Source organism: Lycorma delicatula, chromosome 4 (assembly GCF_047948215.1).
Source record: "Lycorma delicatula isolate Av1 chromosome 4, ASM4794821v1, whole genome shotgun sequence".
In the NCBI taxonomy this organism is placed as follows: domain Eukaryota; kingdom Metazoa; phylum Arthropoda; class Insecta; order Hemiptera; family Fulgoridae; genus Lycorma; species Lycorma delicatula.
The window spans coordinates 56,154,256-56,181,757 of record NC_134458.1 but is presented as its reverse complement, the minus strand read 5'-3'; the positions used below and the strand labels follow the sequence as shown (position 1 = coordinate 56,181,757).

The following is a 27,502-nucleotide window of genomic DNA, read 5'->3' as shown; positions in this document are numbered from 1 at the left end:
TCCACTAAAATAGTTTGCATTTTAAGAATAAGCTTTGTGTAAAAGATGCTAAAACCTGCTGTTAAAATATGTCATTTACCAGATAATAGTCAGTGATATATGCATTGCTGCAATGATAGTCACAAATATAATCGTAAAGTAGATAGAGCTTGTAAGTTGCGAAAAATTCAGATTGGGAGAGATTCATACTTAATTAACTACTCAGCAAAATGTAATTGATTGTATTTGTTTACTTTTTGTGAACTTTCTCTGAATCTTTATATACTACAATTAAGAGTTATATTGTAATTTTTTTTTGAAGTTATACTTCTTTTGGCATGTTAGGAGAAACTTAACAGGCTGTATTTTCAGCAAGTTACAGAAGTTGTGCACACCGATGTAACATTATGAAGATTTGCGCAGGCCTAAGTGTTGCACATGTTGTAAACATAACAGATATTCAGTTGTAATAAATATATATTTATATACACAAATTTCTGAAGACTGATATTTTAAATTGTGAATATTGTTGTTCATATTTTATAAAACTTTATTTGGTAGTTATGTATTAACGCCACCGCAGCTACAGCTTTATTTAAAAACAAAGTAGTCAATCGGATTTCGGTGGAAAATTCCCTTGCTAACCTTGACTAATTAATAACGTAATTTTTTGAGTATTTATTTAATAAATTCAGTAATTACTGCAATTATTTATTATTTAAATAATCAAAACACTCCTGTTAATTAGTCAAGGTTGCGAGTGTAGGTTAAGTTTGGTTAAATTATATTTATAAATAAATATAAATAACCATTTATTATAATTAATAAAGAGACTGTTCATTTTCCACCGAAATTTGATTGACTACTTTGTTTTTAAATAAAGCTGTAGCTGCGGTGGCATTAATACGTAAGTACTCTTTATTTATATTACAGTGTATATTTATTTATTTTTATTTTTTTTGTGAAAGTTGTGTATCAAGATTTATGGTTTAACCACACATGAAGTTTTATGTTCATAAAAAAAGAACTATTCTTTTTTATGAGTAAAATTATACTTTTTAAAGACATGGAAAATAGTACATATCAGATAAATTCTTGATTTTGTATAAATAATTTTAAATTTACCAAAAACAAAATTTTTGATAGAATAAACTATTATAAAATAAAACTATTTGTATCATATTTTTCACATCATAAGTCGCTGATATCTCTCATGCCTACTCAATCATCATCCGAAGAATTAATGCAACTAAACTAATTGAAATATATTCTATGAACTTTGTTTTGTATGACAATGAATATTGTCATACTTTTGTGCTTCTATACTAAAAGTACTTCAGTAATGTCATACTAAAAGTACTTCAGTACTTTTTAAAATGTATAAAAAAAAATTGTATAAAATAAATATTATTTAATTTAAGTGTTATCTATTCAAACTTTTATTCATGTTATTTAATGTCGTCTATTGGCCGTTTGACTTGTTCAAATTTGTTTGAATGCATAAAAAAATTATTTTTTTATTCATGCCAAAGAATTATAACTTCTTACATGTGTACACAAGTACACGGCTTTTTTATCCAGTGGCTTCTCCTTTATGGAAAGGTTTTGCAGAAAGTAAAAGGGTATTTCAAGGTCAAAAGAATATACTGGGTGGTTGAAAGGTAACTCCCCATTTTAAAATAATTATTTATTTATGGTAGTTTTAATGCATCAAAATTTAATCAAAGAATATTTATATTTAATGTAAGACTACGTAGTAGCCAGGAGACTGTATCATGGGACCAGTTATTAGAACAACTTATTGTGTTTGGCTTCAAACTGTTGTCCTCTTACATTGAAAGATTGTTAATATTGTATGTTACCCTGACACTGATGAGGATAATATATGTTCATAAGTTGTGGTATTAGTTTTCGTTGCTCAGTGTAAACTGTCAAATATATCTAACTAAACAGAAATACCTGAGAAAATCAGAATATTTGAAGACATAAATTGATTTTAAATAAAGAAAAATTGTAATTTTTATTGAATTTTGTAATAAACATAACCAAGAACATATCTTAAATATATATGTAAATAATAATTCTGTAGGAGTGATAGCCTCGTTGTTATATTGAATGACATAAGTTAAAGTGTTTCATATGATCCTTTCAAATGTGGCTACTAATTAATCCAAACATTGTCAGGTTTTGTTAGCTGTCTACCTCTGTTTTTATATGTATTCTGTTTGCTGACTACCAGTTTTATTGGATATAATTTTATAGTTTGATAGTAATAATTTAATATTTTAACCATGTTACAGCCAGTCCAGTCTTTTATTGCAAAATGCTTCGTTGTGAATGACTATTTCTACATTAGTTCAGCTAGAGAGCCTACCGGGTTGGTCTAATGGTAAATGCGTCTTCCCAAATCAGCTGATTTAAGTCAGTTCCAGTGTTCAAGTCCTAGTAAAATCATATATTTTTACATGGATTTGAATACTAGGTCATGGGTACCAGTGTTCTTTGGTGGTTGGGTTTCAATTAACCACACATCTCAGGAATGGTTGAACTGAGACTGTACAAGACTACATTTTATTTACTCTTATACGTATCATCCTTTGAAGTATTATCTGAATGGTAATTACCAGAGGTTAAACAGGAAAAAGAAAGAAAGTTTGGCTAGAGAATAGATTTACCAGTTTATTCAAGCTTTATGAAAATGTAAAATGAAAAATAGTTGTATCATTGTTATGCAAAGTGCTAACATTTTATCTAAGCAATGCAAATGTGGGCATGAAATACTGTTGGGCATGAGTGATGACCTTTAGGGATGGGAGGTGTAGTAAGAGATAGATAGATAGTGTAGTAAGATGTAGTAAATGTAAATGTGGAATTGCCTACTAATACATGGTGGATTAGTTTTGTTTTCATTTCAATAAACAACTTTGAAGCTCATCACAAAGTATTCCACTACTCTGAGGTTGCTTAGAATTATAAAATTGTTCTTAAAATAAATTGTGATGGGCAGCAAATGGAATTTGCATTATAAAAATAGTGGTGGACAGCTTATGGAACTTAACCTTAGGGACATTCAAGAAATGTAAAAGTTTATAAAACTTTAGATGTGCTTAAAAAAGCATAGTGCTTGCATTATTTTAGTTCCTTTTGCATTTTTTCAGTTGCACTGATGAAGTGCTATTTTTTTTTTAAAGATCTAAGTTATAACATTCATTATAATAATTTTTAGTAAGCTGGTGTTGTATTCTATAATTACATCTTAGCTTTATGTTTTTCAAACATAATAAAGTAAAAGAAGTAGCATTTTTTTGGGGGGTAAAATGTAGAAAGTACTTTTATCTATTTTTTTATTATTTTATGTTCAGTGTATGGCTTTTTTATCTTTTAACAGTAATTATTGAAACTTAAGAAATTGCAGTGATTTTGCAGATTACTTTTTAACTCATTGTTCATTAAATAGTTGTAATTTCTGTATTTTCATTTGTACTTTAAGTAATAGAAAATTATGGAAATGACTTCATGTTACAAAACGGAATGTAAGTAGGCGTGAAACAAATGAATTGTAGAATTACAAAAATATTACTTTAGAAAAAGTTTGAAATTTTTGTCTACTTTTTGGATCTGCTATGAATCTAACATAGAAACTGAAGAAACAAAAGAACAATCTAAACAGTGGATGCATTCTCATTCTCCCAGTAAACCAAAGAAGTTCAAGCGAACCTTCTCCAACAGAAATTGTATGACTACTGTGTTCTGGAACCGGAATGGAGTTCTCTTGGTGGAATTCATTGGAACGTGGCACAACCATCACTGCAGCCTCATACTGCATGACTCTTCAACGTCTACGAAGGGCAATTCAGAATAAGCGGAGAGGAATGTTGTCATCAGGCATTGTTTTTCTCCATGACAATGCTCGGCCGCACACTGCAGCTGTAACAAAACAAAAGCTCCTGCAGCGTTTTCATTGGGAAGTGTTTGATCACCCACCATACAGCCCGAACTTGGCTCCATCCGATTTTTACCTCTTTGCTGACATGAAATGCTGGCTAGGAGGACAACATTTTGGCACAGACATCGAGCTGCAGACCAGCATAGAAACATGGCTGAAAACACAGGTGGCTCCGTTCTGTGACGAGGGTATTGGAAAGTTGGTACCATGCTGTGACAAATGTCTAAATCGGAGTGGCGACTATGAAGAGAAATAGCGTAACTATGTTAGTACTTGTTACAAATAAAAAATTTTTTATTTTCACTGGTTTTAATTTCGTGACTGATCGGACCTTGAAAAAAAAGAAACCCTCGTATGTTAAACTTTTATTTGTGAGATGCATTCATTTCCACACAGCTATTCAACTGTATTACTACATCCCACATGTAATTTGAATGTTGTATTGTATCCAACAGCTACATAAGAAATCTCTTGTAAAAGAATTACAGTTTGAAAGTTCAGTACTATTTGCTGTGAATATCTAGTAACATTATATTTTTGGAATTTTAAATGTATATGTGTTTTTGTTTATAATATTTTTTCAGTGGAATCAATATTTATAATGTTAAGGAATTTGATATTAAAAAATGATGTGTCTATTTAGTTTTGTGAAGGTAAATTTTTAAAATTTGGTTTTGTTTACGATTTGTATTATCCAGGTGCTGGAGAGTCTGGTAAGAGCACCATTGTAAAACAGATGAAAATTATTCATGAAACAGGCTATTCAAAAGAAGAATGTGAACAATACAGACCAGTTGTTTATAGTAACACTATACAAAGTTTAATGGCAATAATTAGAGCTATGGGACAGTTACGAATAGATTTTGCTGATCCAGGAAAAGCAGTAAGTCATATTTTAATTATGCTTGATTTAATCCATCTTAGATGCATGCTTCTTATAAATCTAGAAAGTATTCATTTAATAGAAAAGTAAAGAGAGAAGAACTTGAAAATAAAAGATATATCAGAAAATAATTCTAAACATATTGAAGAAATAATATTATTAGAATTCAAAGAAAGAGATGTGATAAACTGTTATTGAAATAAATTCAGAATAGAAAATATTCAAAAACTTGTAAAAACAACTATATATATTTTTTCCCCTTCAATTAATATTTATTTTCATTTATTCTGCAGGCAAATGACCAATTATGGAGATCATTATTATTTATTAGTGGTTTTTTTTTTTTAATGATGAGGATAATTTGATGGAAAAATTCCAAAACCTTGCTGGGGGATTGAATTCAAGATAAGTTGAATGAGAAGCCACTTTGTTTACCACTACATCAACTGACTGTTAATATTAGTGGAAGATAAAATTGTTAAATGTGGAGTTAAAATTAACATAACAGAACAACATTGGTGAAACAAGATAAGAATGAAGATAGAAAATTGATAACAGATTTTTTTTCCTAGTATAAAATAGGCGAGTTGAATAAGTAAAAGAGTGGTCTTAGGAAATATGTTGACAAAAGATTGCAGTTGTTAAACAGTATCAAAAGTGAGGGTAGTTGATAACAATTAACATATTTAATAAGAATAAAGTTTTGCTGAATAATAGAATTGAACTTGCTCCAAAAACCTCTTGAAATGTGGAATATTAAAAATGAGATGTGAGTACAGTTAGAGACATTAGTAATTTGGTTGTGAAGATAAATGTCAAAGGTTATAAAACTTGAAATGAGAATCTTAGAAAGGTGAAGGAAAGTGATGTTCTAAAATTTTATTTGAATATGTAATAAATATTTCAATAATTAAAACACAGAATTACATGGTTAAATGTAATATAAACCGACTATATTAAATGAAAATATACTGTGTTTTGTATAATGTATATCTGTGATATCATTTATACTTGTTATGAAATTGATTATTTGAATGATGTTAAGCCAGTTTACGTACCCCAAAAACAATTTATGATCTGTAAAATCTGTTTAATTTAAAATACTAAGAGCAGTCTCTCAACTGTTAATGTTGACTGCTAATTATGTTCTGTAGCTCTGTCTAAAAAATGTTCAATTCCCTATCCAATAATGAGATACAGAAATAGTGAGAACAAAAGTTTTTTTTTTAGTTTTTTGCAATAAATGTAGTTACTGTGTTATGTATTAATTAATTATTTTCATAAAATAAAGATTGAAAGTATTCTGAATCAAAGGACATCACTCAGTCTGTAAGTTCTGTTCGTTATTCTGTACAGTTATTATTAATTAATAATTTTATTTTTTCACCAATATAGAGATGAAATTATGCTCTAATTAAAGCACCAAATTACTGCTTTACTTACAAATAGTGTAGTTTTGTCTCTCCTGTGGAAAATTTATTGTTAAGACTAGTTGCCATTGTTATTGATCTTCTAATTTTTGTGGTCTTATGATTTACTGTTATTTTTTCTATTTCTGCTGATTTATTTTATCTGATTTCAGGTGTGTGTTAGTGTAAGACTATTTGTCTTACACTAATACATTGTAGTTATATTATGTAAAAATTATAACAATACTTTGAGAGTATATGTATACTATATGTGTTTTCCATTTCCAATCTATCTATTCACTTATCATAACGCTTTAAAATTGATAATTCATATTTCACTACACACATTCAACATATGAAAGAAACCGTTTAAAAATATACTTAAACATTTTTTTAACCAGCATCTAATAAATTATTTTAACAGGTTGACTGTTACACTGAAAAATGCAACATTTCCAAGGCTGCTATATACTTATTTTGTTAAAAATATCCACCAGTGCTGCCATTTTTTTTTTTTTTCAATTTCAATAAAGATTTTGTTACCCTATTAATAATTTTTGATACCAATTTCACTTTTTGAAATATTCAAAAATAAAGTTGAGATCAATTTGTGTCTCAGCAACTGTGGGTAACGAGACACCAATTGATGTCTCAGAATGTTTAACATATTTTAATTGAATTATAATATCTTTTACTCACTAACAACTGATGGTATTTATTTTTAATTCTATAACTTGCAGAATTGTTTGAATAGTATTTTTATTAATTGCTATACTTTTTTTTAACATAAATTACTAAAGGTCATTCTCTTCTGGAATAAAATCACATTTTACTAATAATTTCACTTATTGAATTGAGATTTTTAGAGTAAAATTTGAATTTAATATTTTTAACAGTTCTTTGTATTAAAATATAACTAAACTCTGTCAATAAACAACTAAAATTTAGACCTTTCTTTATAATTTTTTTAAATTATTGTTTTTGTATGGATATTGTGGGGAAGGAGCTCAGTGGTGTGAGATTCTTTTAAACAAACAGCTTTTGCAGCTGCAAGTGAGCAGTTAACTTTTAGTATATTTCATGACAATTATTATAATCAGCTCATTTATAAAATGAAGAAAAAGATATCCTATTCTAAAAAAATATTTTCCTGTATTCCTCAAGAAAAAAATATTCTAATTGATTATGTCAGAATGTTCACAGATCAGTTGTGTTCTATTTTAAAGAATGTACATATTTTTCCTCTTGTATTTTAATAGTATTATTGTTTCTATGAATATTTATTTTTTTAGGATTTAGCTCGACAGTTTTTTACACTTGCAAGTGCTGCTGAAGAAGGTGAACTGACTCCTGAATTGGTTGTTATTATGAAACGTCTCTGGCAGGACCCTGGTGTTGAACTATGCTTTTCTAGATCCCGTGAATATCAGCTAAATGATTCTGCTGCTTATTATTTAAATGCTTTAGATAGAATCGCTCAACCGAATTATGTGCCTACTCAACAAGATGTTTTAAGAACTAGAGTGAAAACCACTGGAATTATTGAAACTCACTTCACATTTAAAGGATTACATTTTAAGTAATATTAATATTTACATTTGTTATTCATTGTAGTCTGGCTTGCATGTATTAGCAAAATTTGTTTTTGAGGTATAACAAGAAAATGTAGTGTGCTGAATATATTTTCATGTAGTAGACGGTAGTATTGACTAGTGTAGCTTTTCTCAATTACAGAAAATTTTTACTTTTAACTTGATTGTTCAGAAAAAGTTCAGAATGATTGTAGGTTAAGGTTATATACAAACAATTTATTTCCTCATGTAATATGTTTTTTATCAGTGAAAAAAAACTGAGTATATTGGGATAGTGCTCTATAAATAAATAGATACATTAGAACCTCCATTAACCGGGTAATGACGGCGTAGGGTGACCCTGAAAAAATAAAAACATGGTTGATAGAAATTATGTGTTTTAATTTCATAGGTTCTTGAAATCTAGATAGAGATGATTAGTTTTACATAAAGAAGGTTTCTAACCTATGACTATTGCAAAACTAATATGTTACAGGGTTCTATAGAAAACATGAAGACGGTCTTGATTTTACATAATATTTTACTAATAAAAATTATGATCTGATACAAATATATGGTACGTATACACTATTACAAATTACAGTACTTGGAAAAAAAAATTAAAAAATGTCACACAGAAATAATCGCTTATCAATTTTTGTTTTTAGTGTTCATCATTATTTTCCTAATTTCTGTTCTCGTATTTCTTGAAGTTATTATTTTATTAAACTCACAATTCTGTTGTTCAAAAAGATTAATTAATGTACATACTGCTTCCAGAGCCATGGAAGATTTAATTTTTTTATCGCTCGTATCTATGTTATTTTCATTTGTGTCACTTTCTAAATCATTCTCTTCAGCTGTAGAAGGGACATCTTTTACTAAAGACGACTTCTGATGAAGAACGACGATGTCATTATCAGTTAATTGCTCAAAGTTTTTGTCATTGTCCAACCACTCGCTCACATTTTCTCTGTCTACATTAATAAAATTTGGAATAGATTTTACAATTTCAAGACAGGAGTTAATTTCATCTTCTGGTATTTCTTCTTCAGAATCATCAAATTGGGATATTTTTGACCCTGAATATTTTAAGGTTTCGGATGGCAAACTGTACCAGGCCTCGCTAACAGCAAATATTGTGTCTTTTATTGTCCATATTTTTAAAATGTCTCATCAATGCAACACTGTTTTCTTCTAAACAAAAACTAAGAAATATTTTTTTGAACCTCCTTTTTAAATTTCTTATTATTTCTTGATCAATTGGTTGGATCAATGATGTTACATTTGGTGGAAGCTAATGGACAAAAATTTGTCTATCTTCAGAAATAAGACTGGATTCAGAAGGATGACGTGGAGCATTATCTAGTAACAGGACTGCCCTGGGTGGAAGAGTTTTTTCTTTTTGGTATTGACGAACTGATGGGACAAACACGTTAAAAAACCAACTTTAAATATTGCTTGTAACATCCAAGCTTTTGGATGGTGATAATAATCGCAAGGAAGAAATTGCATTTCTGTGCCCTAAAAGATTTAGGATTTTTGCTCAACCAATAACATTTAATTTGATTTTATGTGTTCCCAATGTGTTTGAGCAGCTCATAACAGTTAGCCTTTCCTTACTAAATTTATGTCCAGGAGCAGACTTTTCTGACTGGGCAGCTAGGGTTTTTGTTGGCGTAGATTTCCAGAATAAACTTGATTTGTCTGCGGTATATATTTGCTCTGGAGTAAGATTGGACTTTTTTTTTTAAGGAATCAAATTCTTCATTAAATAAAGTTGCAGCTGCTAAATCTGCAGAAAGGCTTTCCTCTTGAATATCTAATTGTCTAATGCCATGTAATTTTTTAAATTTGTGTAGCCAGCCTGTTGAAGCATAAAATTGTTCATTTATATTTGCTTTTATAAAAAATAAAGCTTTCTCACTCATTCATTGGTATAAACAAAAACAAGATTTTTGTTTATACCAATCAAAAACAGAAGCATCTAGCTTCAATAATGTAGACTTCTTCATAGTTTTTCTCAGTGAAAGAGCAGATGTAGTCAGCAGTTGAAATAAAATTTAAAATAACCTTTTTCCTTTTGATAAGATCTGATAAGACAGTTTGTTCATCAATTCCAAATTCCGCTGAAAGCTTCTTTATGGTTTCACCTTTGTCCTCCATGATTTATAATTGCCATTTTTTGGTCCATGGAAAGTACAACACGCTTCCTCTTTGAAGCCATATTTCCAACTTCAAATGGAATTGTGAGACAGTAAATATGGTAGAGTAGTGGAATACAGTTACTGTACCATTAAAATATCACAAAAACTATGTTCAGTACAGTACCAAAAAACATTCAAACTACAGTATTACAAACACTAGATAGCAAATGAACATAAAATGGTATGATTGAAACACTAGGTAAAACAGACACACAGCGATTGTTCAGCAGTTTGAGGTCATTGCACGTTGTATGTGCAGTAGGCCTACACATTGTGTGTTGTACCCAAGATTAGAATGTATTAGTAGTGGGGATAACTTTTGTAAAAGCTGGTAAAGATTTCTCAGAATTTCATGCTGTGTCATGTCTATTCAATATAACATGTTTGTGGAATTACACTACATTACTGTTTCAGTATATGTAGTACAGTAGTATGTACTGTAGAATGCAATTGAAGTACTTTACTGTAGTAGAGTGCCATTTAAGGTAACATTTATGAAGAATAACATTTTTTGGCCTAATAGAGCACCCCACTTTTTTTCTGTATACCTATGGTTATGTAGACCCCAGATAACTGGATCCATGAGGAATCTGAGCTGGTTAATGGAGATTCTACTGTATATTAATTTTTACTTTTAGCAAAATTTATTATTTTACTAAAAAGTATATAAATGTTATTTTATTATTTTAGTAAAGTTTATTATTTTATCATTGATGCTATTGTACTTGATTACAAATTTAGGAATTTCCTGATAAGTTTTAAATGTTTTTTATGCCATAGCTATATTGATGAAACATGATAAAAAATAGCAATCCCACTTTCACAAAAAAAGGTTTTGGGAAACTTTTCTCAATTTTTCTCAGTCTTGTTCTAGTTTGTTTGCATTATTGAGATGCTAAAATGTCCTAATTAAAAAAAAACAAAACATAAGTAACACTTTGGTAGTTTGTGGTTTCATGTACAGTTATTTTGAATTTCCCATGAAATTTTAGCCAATTTTCAGTACATGAATTTCCCATCAACTTTTGGTGCATTAGATTTAATGCATTTGAATCATACATTTTCTAATTCCCAAGTAGTTTTAATATTTAATTTTGATTATTATAGGGTGAGTATTCATATTAAAAATTATTATAGTTGAATTGATTACATCTAATAATTTACATATATGTATTATTTTTTAAATAAATCTGTTTATATATATAACCTTCACTCCATAATAATTAAATTACATAGTTTTGTGGTTTTTCATTTTAAAAAAGGGATCTTTTTTTATTATACTTGAAATTAGTTGGATCAATGCATTATTAAAATTAATTGTCAAAGTGAATTGTAATTTTTTAATTTTATAAATTTAATCTTTTAAGTTATTGATAAAGCTTAATTTAAATGAAGTTGAAGTAATTTTTCAGATTTGTTTGGTCATCTTAAGAAATTATAGATAAGGCATGAAAATGTGTTTTGTTAATTGATCCATATTGGGAATTACTGGGATAGTGGGAATAGTTTACAGGACACTGGCTGCTACACTGTGCATTTTCCTTAGTGGTGGGTGTGCTGGCGAATCAGTAGATATAACATCATGTATTTGGTTTTGGTTTTGACAAATTGTTAATTGGTTAGATATTTAAATAAGACTCTGTTGAAAATTTATTGTTTTCAAACCAAAGTTCCTCACAGAATTGAGTTGAAAATGCTATAAATAATTACAAATTACCAGAAGTGTATTATATATTTTTGTTAGCCTGTAGCCAGATGTTCAAATTCCTGAAAATGCTGAAGGTAAGACAGGCATTCTGTTAAAGATCAGTAAGTAGTACGATGATTTCTCTCATTGAACTTATCTGATAGAATAGTATAGTGGATACTCTTTATCATGAGCTTTCTTTTCACCTATACACAATTCAAATTGTTAAGAAAATTCTGTCAAATGATTTAATAAATTGCCTTGACTTCTCTAGAAAATTCATTTAAATGTTTCATGGGAAAAAAACATTAAGTATGACTATATATATATATATAAAAGGCAATGTTTGTATGTGTGTCCGTTATAGACTAAAAAACTACTGGACTGATATACATGCAGGTTTTTGCAAAATGGTCTGCATTGTAAAGAGCAATAGCTTGTTAAAGCTATTGAAATTCTCGACCTGGCCACTAGAAACAAAGTTAGGGGTATTTGAACTGACTACTGTGTTTAGAGAGTAGTTTTTATTAAGTCTGATAGGTAGTGCTGTTTTAACAACTGGATTTATTTACTTTCTGACTTTTATAAAGTGAAAAGTTAAATTTTGTGAAGTACTGTAATGTTCAGTTTTTTAATGTTTTATCGAACTTTCAATTGTGTTAATTTAATCTATATATATATATATATATATACTCAATTCTAGCAATAGCGAAGCATTGCTGGGTCAGATAGTAATTTAATTAAATGACACAAAGCTCATTTTCTTCATCTAATAAACAAAACTTTAGCTACTGATCTCTGAACTTATTTTATTCAAGAATAACTACTGCATTGTAAATAGTTAACCGGTATGGTGTAACAGTATTTTTGGAGTCATTGTTGCTTATTTCTTTGAAATAAACAACAAAGTGAAAGTTATATCTCAGCGATGTGGTATTGATATACTCAAAAATTTTCTGATGTTAAAATTACAACATTTTTAAGAAAGTTGAATTATAGTTACAGCAAGATGCTGCTGCATTTCTTAGTGGAACAATGTCCATGGATATTTTATGAACTGTGTTACATAGTTGCTTGATTGATTTTTTGAATGCAAACATTAATTGGTAATCAGGTTCTTCTGACTTAAGTATGTGTGATATCTCTTTGTAAAGTTATGTAAAAGTGAACATTTATGAAAAGAAACCATGACCAGTTAAATTGAATAACAGATCCTGGAATGCATGTTTTAGTACTTGAAGAACATTGTCTATATAAGAGCATATTTGTTTGTTATCTTTAAAAATATAAACTAAATAAAAAACTGCATTAACCAATGTGGTAATTTTGACAGGTGGATCTCTTTTGAAAAGTTCAAGCAAGAAATACAGATACTGTGTGTAGCTGACTTTGTAGGTTTGAATGTTTTCTAAACTGTTGCTGTAAATCTTATGTTAATTGTATCTGCAAATGTTTCATATTCTTTTATGTTTCCATCTACACCCATTAGTTGCAACTGCATGTATCCTTTATTTTTTATAGTACAGTCTTTTTTGGCATTAGTGCACAGCTATTTAACAGTTCGGTTGTTTCTTTGTAGACGTAACTAAGTTTTTTTTTCGGTACTTACGTATTAACGCCACCTTGCTACAGATTTATTTAAAAACATAGTAGTCAATCGGATTTCGGTGGAAAATGGGCCGATATAGAGTTTAACATAGATTCAAAACACTCTCTTTATTAATTTTAATAAATGGTTAATTATATTTATTTATTTTATAAATATAATTTAACCAAACTTATCCTATGCTCACTAACCTTGACTAATTAACAGGAGTGTTTTGATTATTTAAATAATAAATAATTGCAATAATTACTGAATTTATTAAATAAATACTCAAAAAATGATTGTGTTAATTAGTCAAGGTTAGCAAGCGTAGGTTAAGTTTGGTTAAATTATATTTATAAAATAAATAAGTATAAATAACCATTTATTAAAATTAATAAAGAGACTGTTCATTTTCCTCCGAAATCCGATTGACTACTTTGTTTTTAAATAAAGCTGTAGCTGCGGTGGCGTTAATACGTAAGTATCTTTTTTTCTTGTTTGGTAAATGAATTGGTAACTTATTTATTTTGTGAGTTTCATGTAGTTTGCCTATTAAAAAAAAATGTTTAAAAGTAGGTTTGCAAGTAGATTATTCTAACAGTTGTCCAGACTTAATCAAGAAATGTATTATAAATTAGAAAATATCTGCAGTTGTAATTTTTCTGTATGAGAAATTTTTTTTAACAGATAAAATACAAAGGTATTTGTATGCTTGTTTTTTTTGTGGGGAAAAAATTAGTGTCAGTGAGGCCCACCATTTGCTAGAAAATTTGTATCCTAATGGGCAAATGACATCTACGAATTGATTTTTAATTTTGGTGCAGAAGAAAAAATGTTCTTTTTAATTCTCTTTCATTAGTCCTAACTTGATCCTTTTATTTATACTGATGGTTTCTTGTGCATTACAGAGCTGTTTAATTACGTACAAATAATGAATTTTTCTTTTGATTTAGAATGTTTGATGTTGGAGGTCAACGTTCAGAACGGAAGAAGTGGATTCATTGTTTTGAAGGTGTTACTGCTATCATATTTTGTGTTGCACTTTCAGGTAATGTGTTTAACTTTTGTGTATGTATACTACATCTTTGCATTATGTGTAATAAGTGCACAATATCTTTAATTGTATAAGTTATTAGAAAAAAATATATAGTGTCTGACTTGTTTAAAAAAAGATTTACCATTTGGGTGCACATGCACTTTTGATAACATGCTACATAAACTTGGGTATATGTTATGTAACATGCCAGTAAATGCCCAGCCTCCAAAGGATTAATATATTTAGTAAAATGTTATTTAATAACATAGGCTCTTGATATGCTTATAAAAAGGTCATCTTTCTCTTTCTTACATTCATTAGTATATTGGTGAATCTTAAATGTTATATTTTTTACAGACAAGTTTTTTTTTCAAAGAAATTTATTCATAAGACTGAAGAGAAATCAGGATTCAAAAGCAGAATCTGGCATAGAAAAATAAAAAAAATCAACAGCTGCATCTCGATCGGGCTCCTCAGTTATTTGATCAAATGTATGTATTCCTACAGTTACTGACCTCACTATAACAGTACCAGATTCCCCACTCCCATTAACATTTTCAATGCTATTCCTGCCTCGTTTGGGATGCACGTAATCAGTGCTACATGAACAGAAATATGAGATATAATTGTCTTTGTTTATAAACAATTCTGTGTAAGGTTGGAGAATATGTAATTTAAGCAAAGATCCCTTACAGCTAGACATTGGTTGGGGCTGGAATATTGTAAATTACACGATAATAAAATTTATAGTCCCTTATTGTTTGTGATTTTTATTTAAATCAATTTTAGATATCTTTGCAAACAAATATTTTGGTCTAGTATAAACTATACGTACTAAATACTGTTAAAGCTTCTTTCATGAACAAAATAGTATGAGGGATCAGGCAGAAAACCGCACAGATTTCTAATTTGTTTTTTTTTGGAAAAAATTGCTGGACCGGACAGAAATTGAGAAATCACACCTTGTTTTATTTGATAGAGAACCAGGCAATGTAATATATGTGGTAGAAAAAGACTTAATTGGATTCATTGGGCCAGTTTTTATTATACATAAATTATCTGTTTCATGACTTATAGCACATCATTAGTAGAAAAAGCTTAATTCTTGAATTTTGAACATTAAATTGAATGATTGGATATGAATTATCAAGACTTCATGAACATAAATTCTCTGCTATTCCAGCAATTTCAAAAGTTTTATGGTCACTAACTGTAGTCTGTTCTTGCAACTAAATTAAAATTTGATATGTTGTAGTTCACTATAGCCTTCACTGTCATTTGGTGGTTGCTCTGAACTGCAAAAGCTTGACGGTTTTATATAGAAGTTTTGTTTGTTTGAAATGCTTTGATTGAGATACCTCTTCTCAGTGCAGATATCTTATCTATTTCATTTAGTCATATTGTTTCACTAGTTGAAAGGAGGTTAATAATAAGAATCCGATGTTGCATGTGGGGAAATGCAGCCACAGAATGAAATATTCTGAGAGTAATGAAGCTATGCAAGAACATATTCAGAGAGCTCTCTCCTTGCTGTTGCAGTGTAAAAAAGGTTAACTATAAATAGTAATTATTTTAGTATCTGTGACTCAGATAATTTTTTTAAATTCTAAAGATTTAACCTTCATTGTCAGCTAAATTTTATCGTTTAGTTCTTCAATAATGTGATAATTTGAACTCATGCATTTCTGTTCTTTATTTTTGTATGTGTTATATAATGTATATATTATATGTGTGTATATATATTTTATTGAGTACAGTAGAATTGTTTTCTCAATGTAAGTATAATATGATATTATTTTCACTGATTTTTTATATGTGAGACTTGTTATAATTTAAGAAATTACTAATATGCTTAAGTCTTGTTGGTTTTTCCTGTGGTCAGATATAATTTTAATTAAAGTGATACTGTGTTATAGGATATGATTTGGTGCTTGCTGAAGATGAAGAGATGAATCGTATGATAGAATCAATGAAATTATTTGATTCAATTTGTAATAGTAAGTGGTTTGTTGAAACATCAATAATTCTATTTTTAAACAAGAAGGATCTGTTTGAAGATAAAATTTATAGCAGTCCGCTTACTATATGCTTCCCAGAATACACAGGTAAGTACTGTTTTAATTGTTATTATTCCTAATATGTTTTAGTGACACTTACCACTAGCATGTTTGGTGATTGCATTAGTTGTATTTTAAAATACTTCACATTTAAATTTGTCTTGTATTTTAAACATTTTAATTGTGATTGTATATGTAAAAAAAATCTGAAAAATTAGTGATATACTGTTAAATTGTTAATAGAATAATAATTAAAAAGATAGTGAAAAGAAAAAGTAAGATTTAATGTAGCAAACTTATTCTTTTGTTAAGGTGTATTTTAATAAAATACTCACCAGTCATTTTTAAAATAGATTAAGAAAATAATAACTTGTTTCTGAACAATGCTTTTGTTCAATCACTTGTGTTTATTTTTTAATTTCAGGTTCTAACACGTACGATGAAGCCGTTGCATATATTCAGATGAAGTTTGAAAACTTAAATAAAAGAAAAGACCAAAAGGAAATATATACTCATTTCACATGTGCAACTGATACCAATAATATTCAATTCGTATTCGATGCTGTGACAGATGTTATTATTAAAAATAATCTGAAAGACTGTGGCCTATTTTGAAATAACAGAAAGGCATTTGTTTTTTATCAGTGCCTGAACATTATGCGCTTGACTTATTTTTAATATAATTCTTAATCGTGTTTTCCCGATTTAAATTAATCAGTATATATTTTTTTAAATCTATTTTATTATATTGCTAAAATATATATATATTATATATATATATATATATATATATATATATATATATATAAAACAAATAACATCTTTTGATATCTTTTTTTATGTATAATTGTATAATTTTTATATTAAATTTTTGTAAATGTAAGTTAATTAACGCATTATTTTTTTTTTAATTATATAAATCGTTATTGAATAGATGCCTAGTTAATACAAACTGTATGTTTGTTATTTGTTTTACTATTTTATTAGTGTACTAATAATGTATTAATTGATTATATAATTTTATCATGAAAATGAGTATGTTTGATTGCATTAAGTATAATATATTTAACTACAAACATTTATTACAGATTTTATCTGTGGCTAATATTTCATATCGTTTTCAAGATTTGATTTCGTCATTTTTATCCATTTATGTCGATAGATGTTTAATTAAAATAAATAGTAAATTAGTTTATTTGTACAGTTAATAATCAGTTCTCTCATAATTGAGGACAATGTTACATGTGCCAAACTGTTTTATTTTTCACTTTTAATTTTTATTAATTGAATATTATTTTTCATTATATTCTTTCTGTAATACAGCTGAGCACTTTTTAACAGAAATTTTGAAATTTTTTTTAAACTACATTTTTTATTTATTGTTACCTGATTTTTTTATTGAAAGAACAGTAAATATAGGTTAGAAATACTTGTGTCAATAAAACACATACTTGCCTTTTAAATTTTCTTTAAAAAATTCCAAGAAGAATTTTTAGAATTTTATTCACACACACACAGCACATATGTCTTTATATTACATTTTTTAATTTATTTATATATTTCATTTAATTTGGGTATTTCTTCATTTACTGTAGAGAATATCAATTTTAATTTGTAATGTGCCATTTATTATTTTTTCTACTAATTTTCTCTGTAGGTTGGTAGGTGAGGTATAGATGTATGCTAGTATAGATTTATTGGTAGAGAAGGAAGTCTTTACAGGTCATCTAATTCTCTTTATAAAAATGAGAAACTTTGAAAAAAGGTTTTTAATTTTAAGCCTCTGCTTTTATTAATCTTTTGCATCGGTATTGTATCTGGTCCATATGTTCTTCCAAAAAGGAGATTTTTAATTATTTCAGAAATGTTTGTGTCTCATTTCCTAATTGGTTGATCACAGTAATTATAATAATTTAATAAAGTAACACCTTTTATTTTAGTTTGTTTTCATTTTCAGTTTATTCAAACTAAATTGACAGTTTTTCTAGTTTTCAAACGATAATTAAATCTTGTTTCTTATTTTTCTTAATATTAAATAAAGTTTTATCTTGTTATTTTGTAAGTAATTTGGCCTATAACTTATTATTTCAGTTTCATTTTCAGATACATTTTTAAAATGATTAGCCATCTATATTGATGTTCCGTAAACATGTTCATAGTAATTGTATGAACATGTTTGCAAACATATTCTAACCCACACTGAATGTTGTAAAAAACAAGATATTTCATTGTGATTTTCTCATTATTCTTTTTCATCTTCAAAATTTTCTCCTTGAAAATTAATATGCATAGTTATTAATTTAGATCTAACAGCATAAAATTATATTTATTGTAATATTGATCAAAATTTGTTAAAGTTACTGATTTGATGATGTTGAGAGTTGCATTATAATATTTGTGATAATTTTATATAATACCCACCTACCTTCCCATGGTGTTCAGGCAAGTGGAATACAGTATCTAATTTTTAACAGGTATGGTTATTATTTTTTCTATATCTTGGCTAAAATTAATTTTTTTGCCAAATTAAAAAAAAACTTTTATTAATTTTGTATTCTTGATAATCAGTTCATTTTTTATTAATTGATGCTCATGAATTAACTTTTTTATATTTCCTAAGTAATCATATTGCAAAGTTATTAACTTTATATTAAGTAACTTTTATTAGCAGATGTTTCATGTTGAGTGGGTTTTACTAGAAATCAGTACTTATATAATTTAAATATTTTAAGGTAATTACGTTTATAATCACTTAATTGATTTATAAACTGAATTTGATCTGAAGTCCCAAAAGCATAAAAGATTGCATAATAAAATTAAACCATTTAACAGAACGCACAGTGTGTGTAATGAAAATAAAGCTTGTGTTGGAGAAGGTTAAGACTGCATTATTACTGAACCTGAAAACATTTACACCCGTCTAATAGGATAGCAATAATAATCGTACTTTTTTTTTACGCACATTTAATTTATTACTGTTTTGTTAGTTATAGTTTATTATTACATAATTTGTGTTAATAATTTAATAAATAAAGATTACAAAATGAGAATTTTAATTTAGGAGTATTTTTAAACTAAAAAAAATTGTTAACTAGTGCTTGAATGTATATTGTATTCATAATTACACTAAATTAGATATTTTATTTAGAATATTCAAATTCTTTTTTTTCTGTATGATTATTTTCATTGTTGATTATACTATTATTATTATTATTATTAACACTTACTTGAAATTTGGATTATATGTCCAGTTCCTATGCAAGTTCATCATCTTCTCTGTTTTCATCAGAACAGTCACTTTCACTACTACTGTCTAGATGTATGATACATTTATCAATCATTTTGTTGATTAGTATTTCCATCTAATTATACTCAGTTTCAGTTGTTTTTACATCTTCCAATATGGTTTCCAATCATCTTTATTCATTTCATTCATTTTTCCTCAGATAATTTTTTAATTATTTTTTTAAATTAGCTGGCATCAAACCAGTCAAACGACTGAAGACAAAAAAAATTTTTAATAGCTGACATTAAAAATGTTGTGTTATTACTACCAACATATCTTTTCAGAGCCGACCATACCATCTTGATCGGATTTAGAGCAGGCTGGCGAGGTGGAAGTCGCGGAAACTGATGCTTGTGTTTTTTAAATAGTTCATCAAAATGGTATTTTATTTTTGAATCTATATGTAATTTAATTATTTCATTCACTTGGGGTATTAACATTACTGTATTAAATGGAATATTGTTCTTTTCTAACCAAATAATCATGCCACGTTTCCTATCATTTTAATTTAGAGGCTTCTCTAGAAGTGAATTGTGGTATGGCACATTATTTCATAACATTCACCAATTGGGGTGGGGGGAAGATGAAGAATTTAATTTTTCAGATACCCACTTCCTGAAATTGTTGCTGTCATGATATTCACCGATTTTTGAACTTGTTTTCTAAGATAATGTTTGGAATAAACTTCATTTCTTCAGTGTAGATTATGATTAACTGATCACTTTTATTAATCGGTAATTTTACTCCTGCACCACTGTCATTCAGCAACAGTTTTTCTGTTGAATGGGATGTTGAAATATATGATTCGTCCAAATAAACAATTGAAGAATTTCTTTTCTGAAATTGGTAATTTTTCTTATATATTATTATTGGTTTATACCACTTAAACCCTAACTCTTTCAGGATAGCTGCTAATGTAGTTCTAGAACCTTTTAATAGAATATTCTTTTGAAGTTCTTCACATAATTTATTTAATCTATGCAGTTCATTATGTTTTGCATGAAACTCGTTAACTGTTCTTACAACACCTTGATCAAAATTGTCTAACCCACTAACTGGTTTGTTTATATTTTTTGGTGTGCTGAATGAACAAGACTGTAATCTAGATTTAAGAAGATCCTGCTTTTATTTTCATAGTTTTTGAACTTGTGATCTTAAAATCTCACAAGCTGCAGCGGTTGTTTCTTCAAAATTTTTGAATGCATATTAAATGTTTGTCATCTTCTAATTTTCCTAACTTTATAGTTGCTTTCTTTATAAAATCATATATATTATTAACTATTTCACTAGCTTGACTACAGAGCTCTTTATTCTTAACTATGAATTTAATTTTTATTGTTGCAAAAAAATTCTCTAACAGAAAACACAAACATACTAATTCATTAATACACACAAAACATTACCTAGCACGCCACACATTACAGAAGGAAACAACTCTATAATTCGTACCAGGACGTGCCAAGAATTGAACTAAATCAGTTTATTGAAAATGAAATTAAAACATTAGTGTTGAATGTTAATCAACAATGAGAAAAAGATTACTTAACTATTCTGTGAATGTGTGTAAAATGACTAAACTATTAATAAATTATTATTATTTTTAGGGTGTGGGCCTATTATTTAATGATGATGTTTATTACTCTGAACATCAACAGTAATAAACATCATCAATAGTACTACTAATACCCATTATAACAAGTGCATATTAATATAAGTGAAATGAAATATTCTGATAACCTTTATTCATATAAAGTAGTGATTCATTTTATGACTTGATGGAAGCAGTGTAAAAATAATCTATTAGTACAAGTATAAAATGATAAATTTTAATTGTGGAAAGAATTTTTGCTATTTATGAAAATAATTAAATATACCATGTTGCAGAACAGTTGGTTTCTGAATGAGGCTTATGTTATAAGAAAAGAGTAATATAATGCGCTGCCCAGCAACTGTCTGCCTCATGCAAGCAAGCTTTATTTTCATCGTTCGCACTATATTTTCTTATTGAATACTGCAATATGTAATATATAATTTTTTTTGGTAAGGGACTTCAATTCAGCTGCAGTCTTTAACTTATGTGAATGCTATTATTTCTAATTACAGTTATGAATAGGCATCATCATTTATTTTTAAGTTGATGTAAGTAAAGTTATCGGATGACTCTTTGTGCAATTCTCTGAAAAACCTTTTTTAATATACATTTATTCACCATTGTGTGTTCAATAAAGTGTTAAATTTCTCATAGATGTGTTTTATCATAAAAAAAAGTTTAATTTCAATTTGGTTTTTGTACGTTAACAGGTTCTTTAAATAAAAATATGACATTTTTCTGAGATTGTTATTATTAAAAATGTATTCATTGTCAGTAGAAGGCAGTTAATTTATATTTAAGATATGGTGCAGCATATATTTACATATGGTGTAATAATTTACTCATAGCTTAAATTAGTATTTATATGTTACTTAAAGTAATATGCTCATTATGTTGAAATTATGATCATTTGTAAGGCTTGTATTTTTTATTATTAAGGTTAATTTTGTAATATTATATTGTATATTTTAATATATTTTTGTACTTCTTAATTTTAGTAGGATATTTGTTGTATAATTTTTATTGTACTGTAATAATTATTTTTACTTCAGTTAATGAGATTAGCTGTCATGGATACATGTAAAATTCTTCCTTTGGGGAGATCATTAAGTGAGAAGATATTTAGGTCAAATGGCAGTGTTAAAAATATTTCTTTAGTAAATCTGTAATTTGAATTTCCTCATTATAATGTGTAAGAGGATCGTTTATTAAAAAATCTCCCATTCAGATCTGTTTGTTTTGAATTCAATTTTTAAATTTCTGACTGCCTTGGGCAGCTAGCTGAATGTTAAGCGTAGTTCAGATTGATCCTAAAGTGCTTATATTTATTCTTGTCTAATAGATTATATCATTCTTCGACAGCTTGTTTAGGTATAAGAGTTTTACAGCATCATTCCAATTTTTAAGCTCACAAGTGATTGCCATTTTTTAAAATGATCTGTGCACAATTTTAAATAGTAGAACTTAAATTATTTATTCACTCTTGATTTAGGCAATACTGTACAAATTAAATAATTGTCACTTGTTAATTAGTCATCTTTGATAATATGGTGCCCTTTTAGGAAAGGATTAGGAGGCATTGTATATGACAATTCATAGCATTAAACATTACAGATGACGTCTTAATCATTGCATTAAGCACAACAAATTTTTCAATCTGTTACAAGTTGTGTGATGAAGTAATAGCTATGAATTACATATTTATGTCTGTCTTTAACAATACATTCCAAAATATCTCCATAAGATTTATTTTTAATGCAACTTAAGCAAAGGGACTCATTAATTTTAAATTTTAGCTCATACCAGATTAATTTCTTTAAAAATTAATAAAATGGTAGCATTAATTGCCTAACATTGTCATGTCTGAATTTAAAGAATTCATAATTCAAAAATTGAATATCAATTCGAAATTTAAAGAATTCATATGGTAATTACTACTCTCATTCTGGAAGAATGAGAATTAATTTTTAAATTCTGATATGTATGAAATTGTATTGTTCAGTATTATTTTTAATATTGTTCACTTCCTATCCTGTGAAATAAACTTTATCTTCGTTCTCTAGAATTAAAGTAGATAAAATACAATGGCAGCATGGAAGCATTAGGATTTTATAATACCCATTACTTGATTAGACAGTGTCGTGTTATTCCGTTGACTATTCACAAACCACAGCAATTGTGTAGAAGAATCATGAAAGAGATGATTTTGTATTTGATATTTTGGCTCTAGCTGATAAATTATAAGATTGTATTATGTACATTTTATGAAAAACTTATATTCTTTGCATAACATAGTAATTATTAGGCATTCTGTTTCCTTTTATTATTAAAGTCACTTAATTACTTAGTGATTAATTTCAGTTTTTTATTCCCAGATTTTTGATAATTATTTTTTTTTTTAGAAGTTGCTAAGTGTTCTGATCATGACAAATTATCAAGTTTTTATTATATTTGGTTCATAATGTACCAAGCTGTACTATAGTTTATCCTTTAGCTATGTTTATATATATAAAATTTAGTAATATATAATTTAGCTATTTTTTTCTCAGTGGAAGAAGACATGAAAAAAAATTTGTTTTTTTGTATGAAAATTTATTTAATATTTGTAAAATTGACAGTTTTTTGTTCTTTGTTGGTTTTTGGAAGTGAGTATTGATTGTGAAACTGTGAGAACATTTTTATTTATATAATGGAGATTTTGTGCTCATATTTACATGTTGCTCAATGTGTTCCCTATATATATTATATTACATTATGGTAAAGTTAGGGATACTATATTTATATGGATTTTGGTTTGTGTTGTGTTAATGTGCAGGTTCTGTTTATTGCTCATTCAGTATTATGTATCATTAATCTTTTTTGAATTATTATAAAACACAAATTTTTTTTATCTTTCATTTTTAAAGTTGTCAGGATAGAACAGTCGGTTTGCCAATGTATATGAAATGTAAAAAATGTATATTTTACATTATGTTAAAATGACACCTCATGGTGAAATGGTAGTGCCTTTTCTTTCAACTGTAATTACATTAAGTCTGTAGTTGTGAGTATGAATAAATGGTGAATTGATGGTATTTGCATGACATGAATCAATGTGGTTGCCTGCTAATTTCTATAGTAACCTAATTTTATATTTTACACTTCTAGAAACTAGAAACAAATCTGTTTTGTGACACCCTCTAGCTTTCAGTAATCTATCTCTAAAATGAAATCTTGTTTTCAGACAAGCAAAACCTACCCTTTTTTTTTTGTAGGTAGCCTACTTACTAGGCACCAATATCATTTCTTTTCTTTTTTCCATATTCCTTCTGCCCGTTTTAGTGCTCTTTCTTCCTTCATCCACAAGAAGCTTTTGCTTGACGTTATCGCTACATAAGCTTAAAACTTGTGCATGGGATATGGAAGTAGAATTTTGTAGCATATGAAAAATGCCATGCCTTAATAACCAGGATTCAAACCTGGACAGGAGTAGCATTATAGATTATTTTTCTAAATATTCTATTCAATCGATCCTCTTCTTTTATTCTCAGGTTTTAAAATGCATTTTTCATCTGCTCTATGAAAGCCAAACCCTGTTTGGCTTTTTAGTTCTAAAGTTTTTTGAAAATTTGTTTAGTCTTTTTGGATTCATTTGGATTATGTGGATTAATATTTAATCTTTTTCTAATTGCAGTTTCCAAATCTTGGTTTTTATAAATTTTCTTGTTTGATTTTAGTGTGTACCCTTCTGCTTTTTAGGACTGTAATTTCTCCTTAGGATTTTCCTTTTGATTTTGAGGAAATTTTCTTGGCCAGTCAGATAAATTGCAAATTATTGTGAAAAAACAACTGCACATAATTTATAATATGCACTACAAATTATTTATAAACCTTTTTTTTTATTTTCACTATTGTTGTCATAATGGTATAATAATAAAGAAAGTCGGCAAATTTGTAAATGACAAATTAAGTAATACATAATTTTATCAAAATGTTAACATCTATCAAAATGATAAATAAACTATTTGAAATACCGTTCCAAACAGCTCCAGATTATTTCCGTTCTTCAAGTCTTGATAATAAAAGTAATGCCTTGAAGTCAAAAGAGAATAACCTTTACAAAAACAATGATATTATAAATTATATTTTAATCTACCAGAGATATATATTTAATATATTTATGGTATGTATTACCATAAATAATTTGGTATATATATTATGGTTATATATTTATGGTATATATATCTTTTTCTTTTTTCTGTTTAGCCTCCGATGGTATATATATATCTACCAGAGATATATATATTTTAATTAGGTAACAGAGTGACCTAATTAAATTTCAGATTTTCATTATATTTAAAATTACATATATCTTGGAGAAGTCCATATCACCTGAAGTATGCAACTTAAAAACATTGTATATGAATCTGTATTATTTTTTTATTAATAACATGAATCTGGTATTTTTTGTGTGCACTATACTTGCTTTTATTATTTTGTAGTTGTGCAAATCTGTTTTATTTTAGTCTGTATAATTCATTTGTTCATATTAAGTATTGTTCATTATATATAAATCTGGGAAATTTTTGTCAATCCACACTTTTTATTCATAAATGTTTGATAAATAGCTTAAAATTAGGATTAAGAAATTATTTTAGTTACAGAAACCTTTAAGGTCTGACTATCAGATAGTTTGACTTGGATTGACCCATTAGATAGTTAAATTTCTTTAATTTAGATGATTCTTTTTTCATAGTAATATATATTGAGGTATGTTTATTATGTAATATGTATGTTTGTCATATTATATTGTGCCTTTTATTCTTTATATAATTTAAAAATGTATTATTGTAATCATTAATCTAATTTAAGAAAGTCACATATTAATCGGTGTTAAGGTTTTAGAAATTATTAATTGTGAGATTTCAGAATTTTTAAAATTAAATCTTTTACAGTGCTCAAACAGTAGAATCTTAGCATTACTCAAAGAATGCCAATTAATAGCTATGCTTTTTCAGCATTAGTAGTATAATTTAGCATTAATTACTAACTGTATATATATTTTGTGCCTTTATTATTAATTAAAATTGGATAAATAATTGTTTTAGCAGTTTATTACCATGAATAGGGTACAATTGTGTTATTAATGGGAATAATAATAAAAGCTTGGATCATGTAATTCAGTTCTTTTGTAGTGTTTTCTTTGTATTGTAACTAGTTCAACTTTAAATATGCACAAAAATTATATTTTGAATATTTAGTTATTAAAAGCATTGTTTATTGTCTTTGAATATGAATTCAGTGTAAGTTGCTGAAAGCATATTGTTGGTCTACTCTTTCGGTTGTAGCAACTCTTCTGTATATTTTCATTCCCTGTAGTGAGATTATCCTCTGTGAAGAAAAAAATAATTTTCTTTTAGTCATTAATATTCATTGCCTGTATTAAAATAACAACACTGTGTTTCTGTTTATAGGAAGCTTTTTGTTTAAAATGATATGTATTAAACATCAGTATATATTTTGATGTTATTTAACATAACTCATGATGTAATTTCAGTGTGGCTACCAAAACTACAATTGTAACTTTAGTATTGAGCATAAAGTTACATAGTTGAGTAGTGTGGTATACTGATTGGTAATTCCGATTGTGTAAATCTTACTACAAACAACATACAACATTGTGGATATTCTCACTTATATGAAGTATTTGCAATTAAACAGTTAGTGTTGATGCTGTATGTTGATGTAACATTGTTTGTAAATGTGTTAGTTTATCAGTATTTCCATTATTCTTGTATATCGATTTGTTAGTGATCTTTTGTCAATTTAGTGTGTGTCAATATTTGTATATCTAATAATTTTCAGATTTTTATATCACTCTTGACTATAAGAGTTAAATAAAGTAATTTTTCAATTCTTCATGAAAAAAAGAAATGCAAACAACTTGAAATTCATTATCCACATTAAGTCAAAAATCATAAACAATCTAACCATAGTACAAAAACAAAGCATTTGATTGGTTTGTGTATGAGATTCATATTTGTTAAAATCAATATAAAATTAACAAAAGATTTCAGTATTGAAGGTAACTTAATAGAATTTTGATTGGAAGCATTTACTAGTATAGAATCAGGTGTATTATTATGCTTGCTAAAAAATCTGTGACCTCAGTTATAGTATTAAGTTGCCTGTGTGGAAATTATTAGTGATTTTTTTTAGTTTCAAATGATGAAATAAAATTAGTGTTGTTAAATCGTTTGCTGTACTATGTAAACATCTTTTA

At 27.6% G+C, this 27,502-nt stretch overlaps 1 protein-coding gene across 2 annotated transcripts in view; it reads left to right on the top strand.

Moving 5' to 3' along the window:
* The window catches only part of Galphai (G protein alpha i subunit), a 39,333-nt gene that overhangs the window by 1,055 nt on the left and 10,776 nt on the right, over positions 1 to 27,502 (top strand). The window contains exons 2-6 of one of the 2 annotated variants that reach the window (XM_075362983.1): positions 4,624 to 4,808; positions 7,510 to 7,796; positions 14,224 to 14,318; positions 16,223 to 16,411; positions 16,788 to 17,107. In XM_075362983.1, coding sequence (XP_075219098.1) covers positions 4,624 to 4,808; positions 7,510 to 7,796; positions 14,224 to 14,318; positions 16,223 to 16,411; positions 16,788 to 16,978 — 947 coding nt within the window. In that variant the 3' untranslated portion in view covers positions 16,979 to 17,107. Of the gene's footprint in view, positions 1 to 4,623; positions 4,809 to 7,509; positions 7,797 to 14,223; positions 14,319 to 16,222; positions 16,412 to 16,787; positions 17,108 to 27,502 lie in introns of those variants that run through there. The other variant, XM_075362984.1, reaches the window with a different exon arrangement.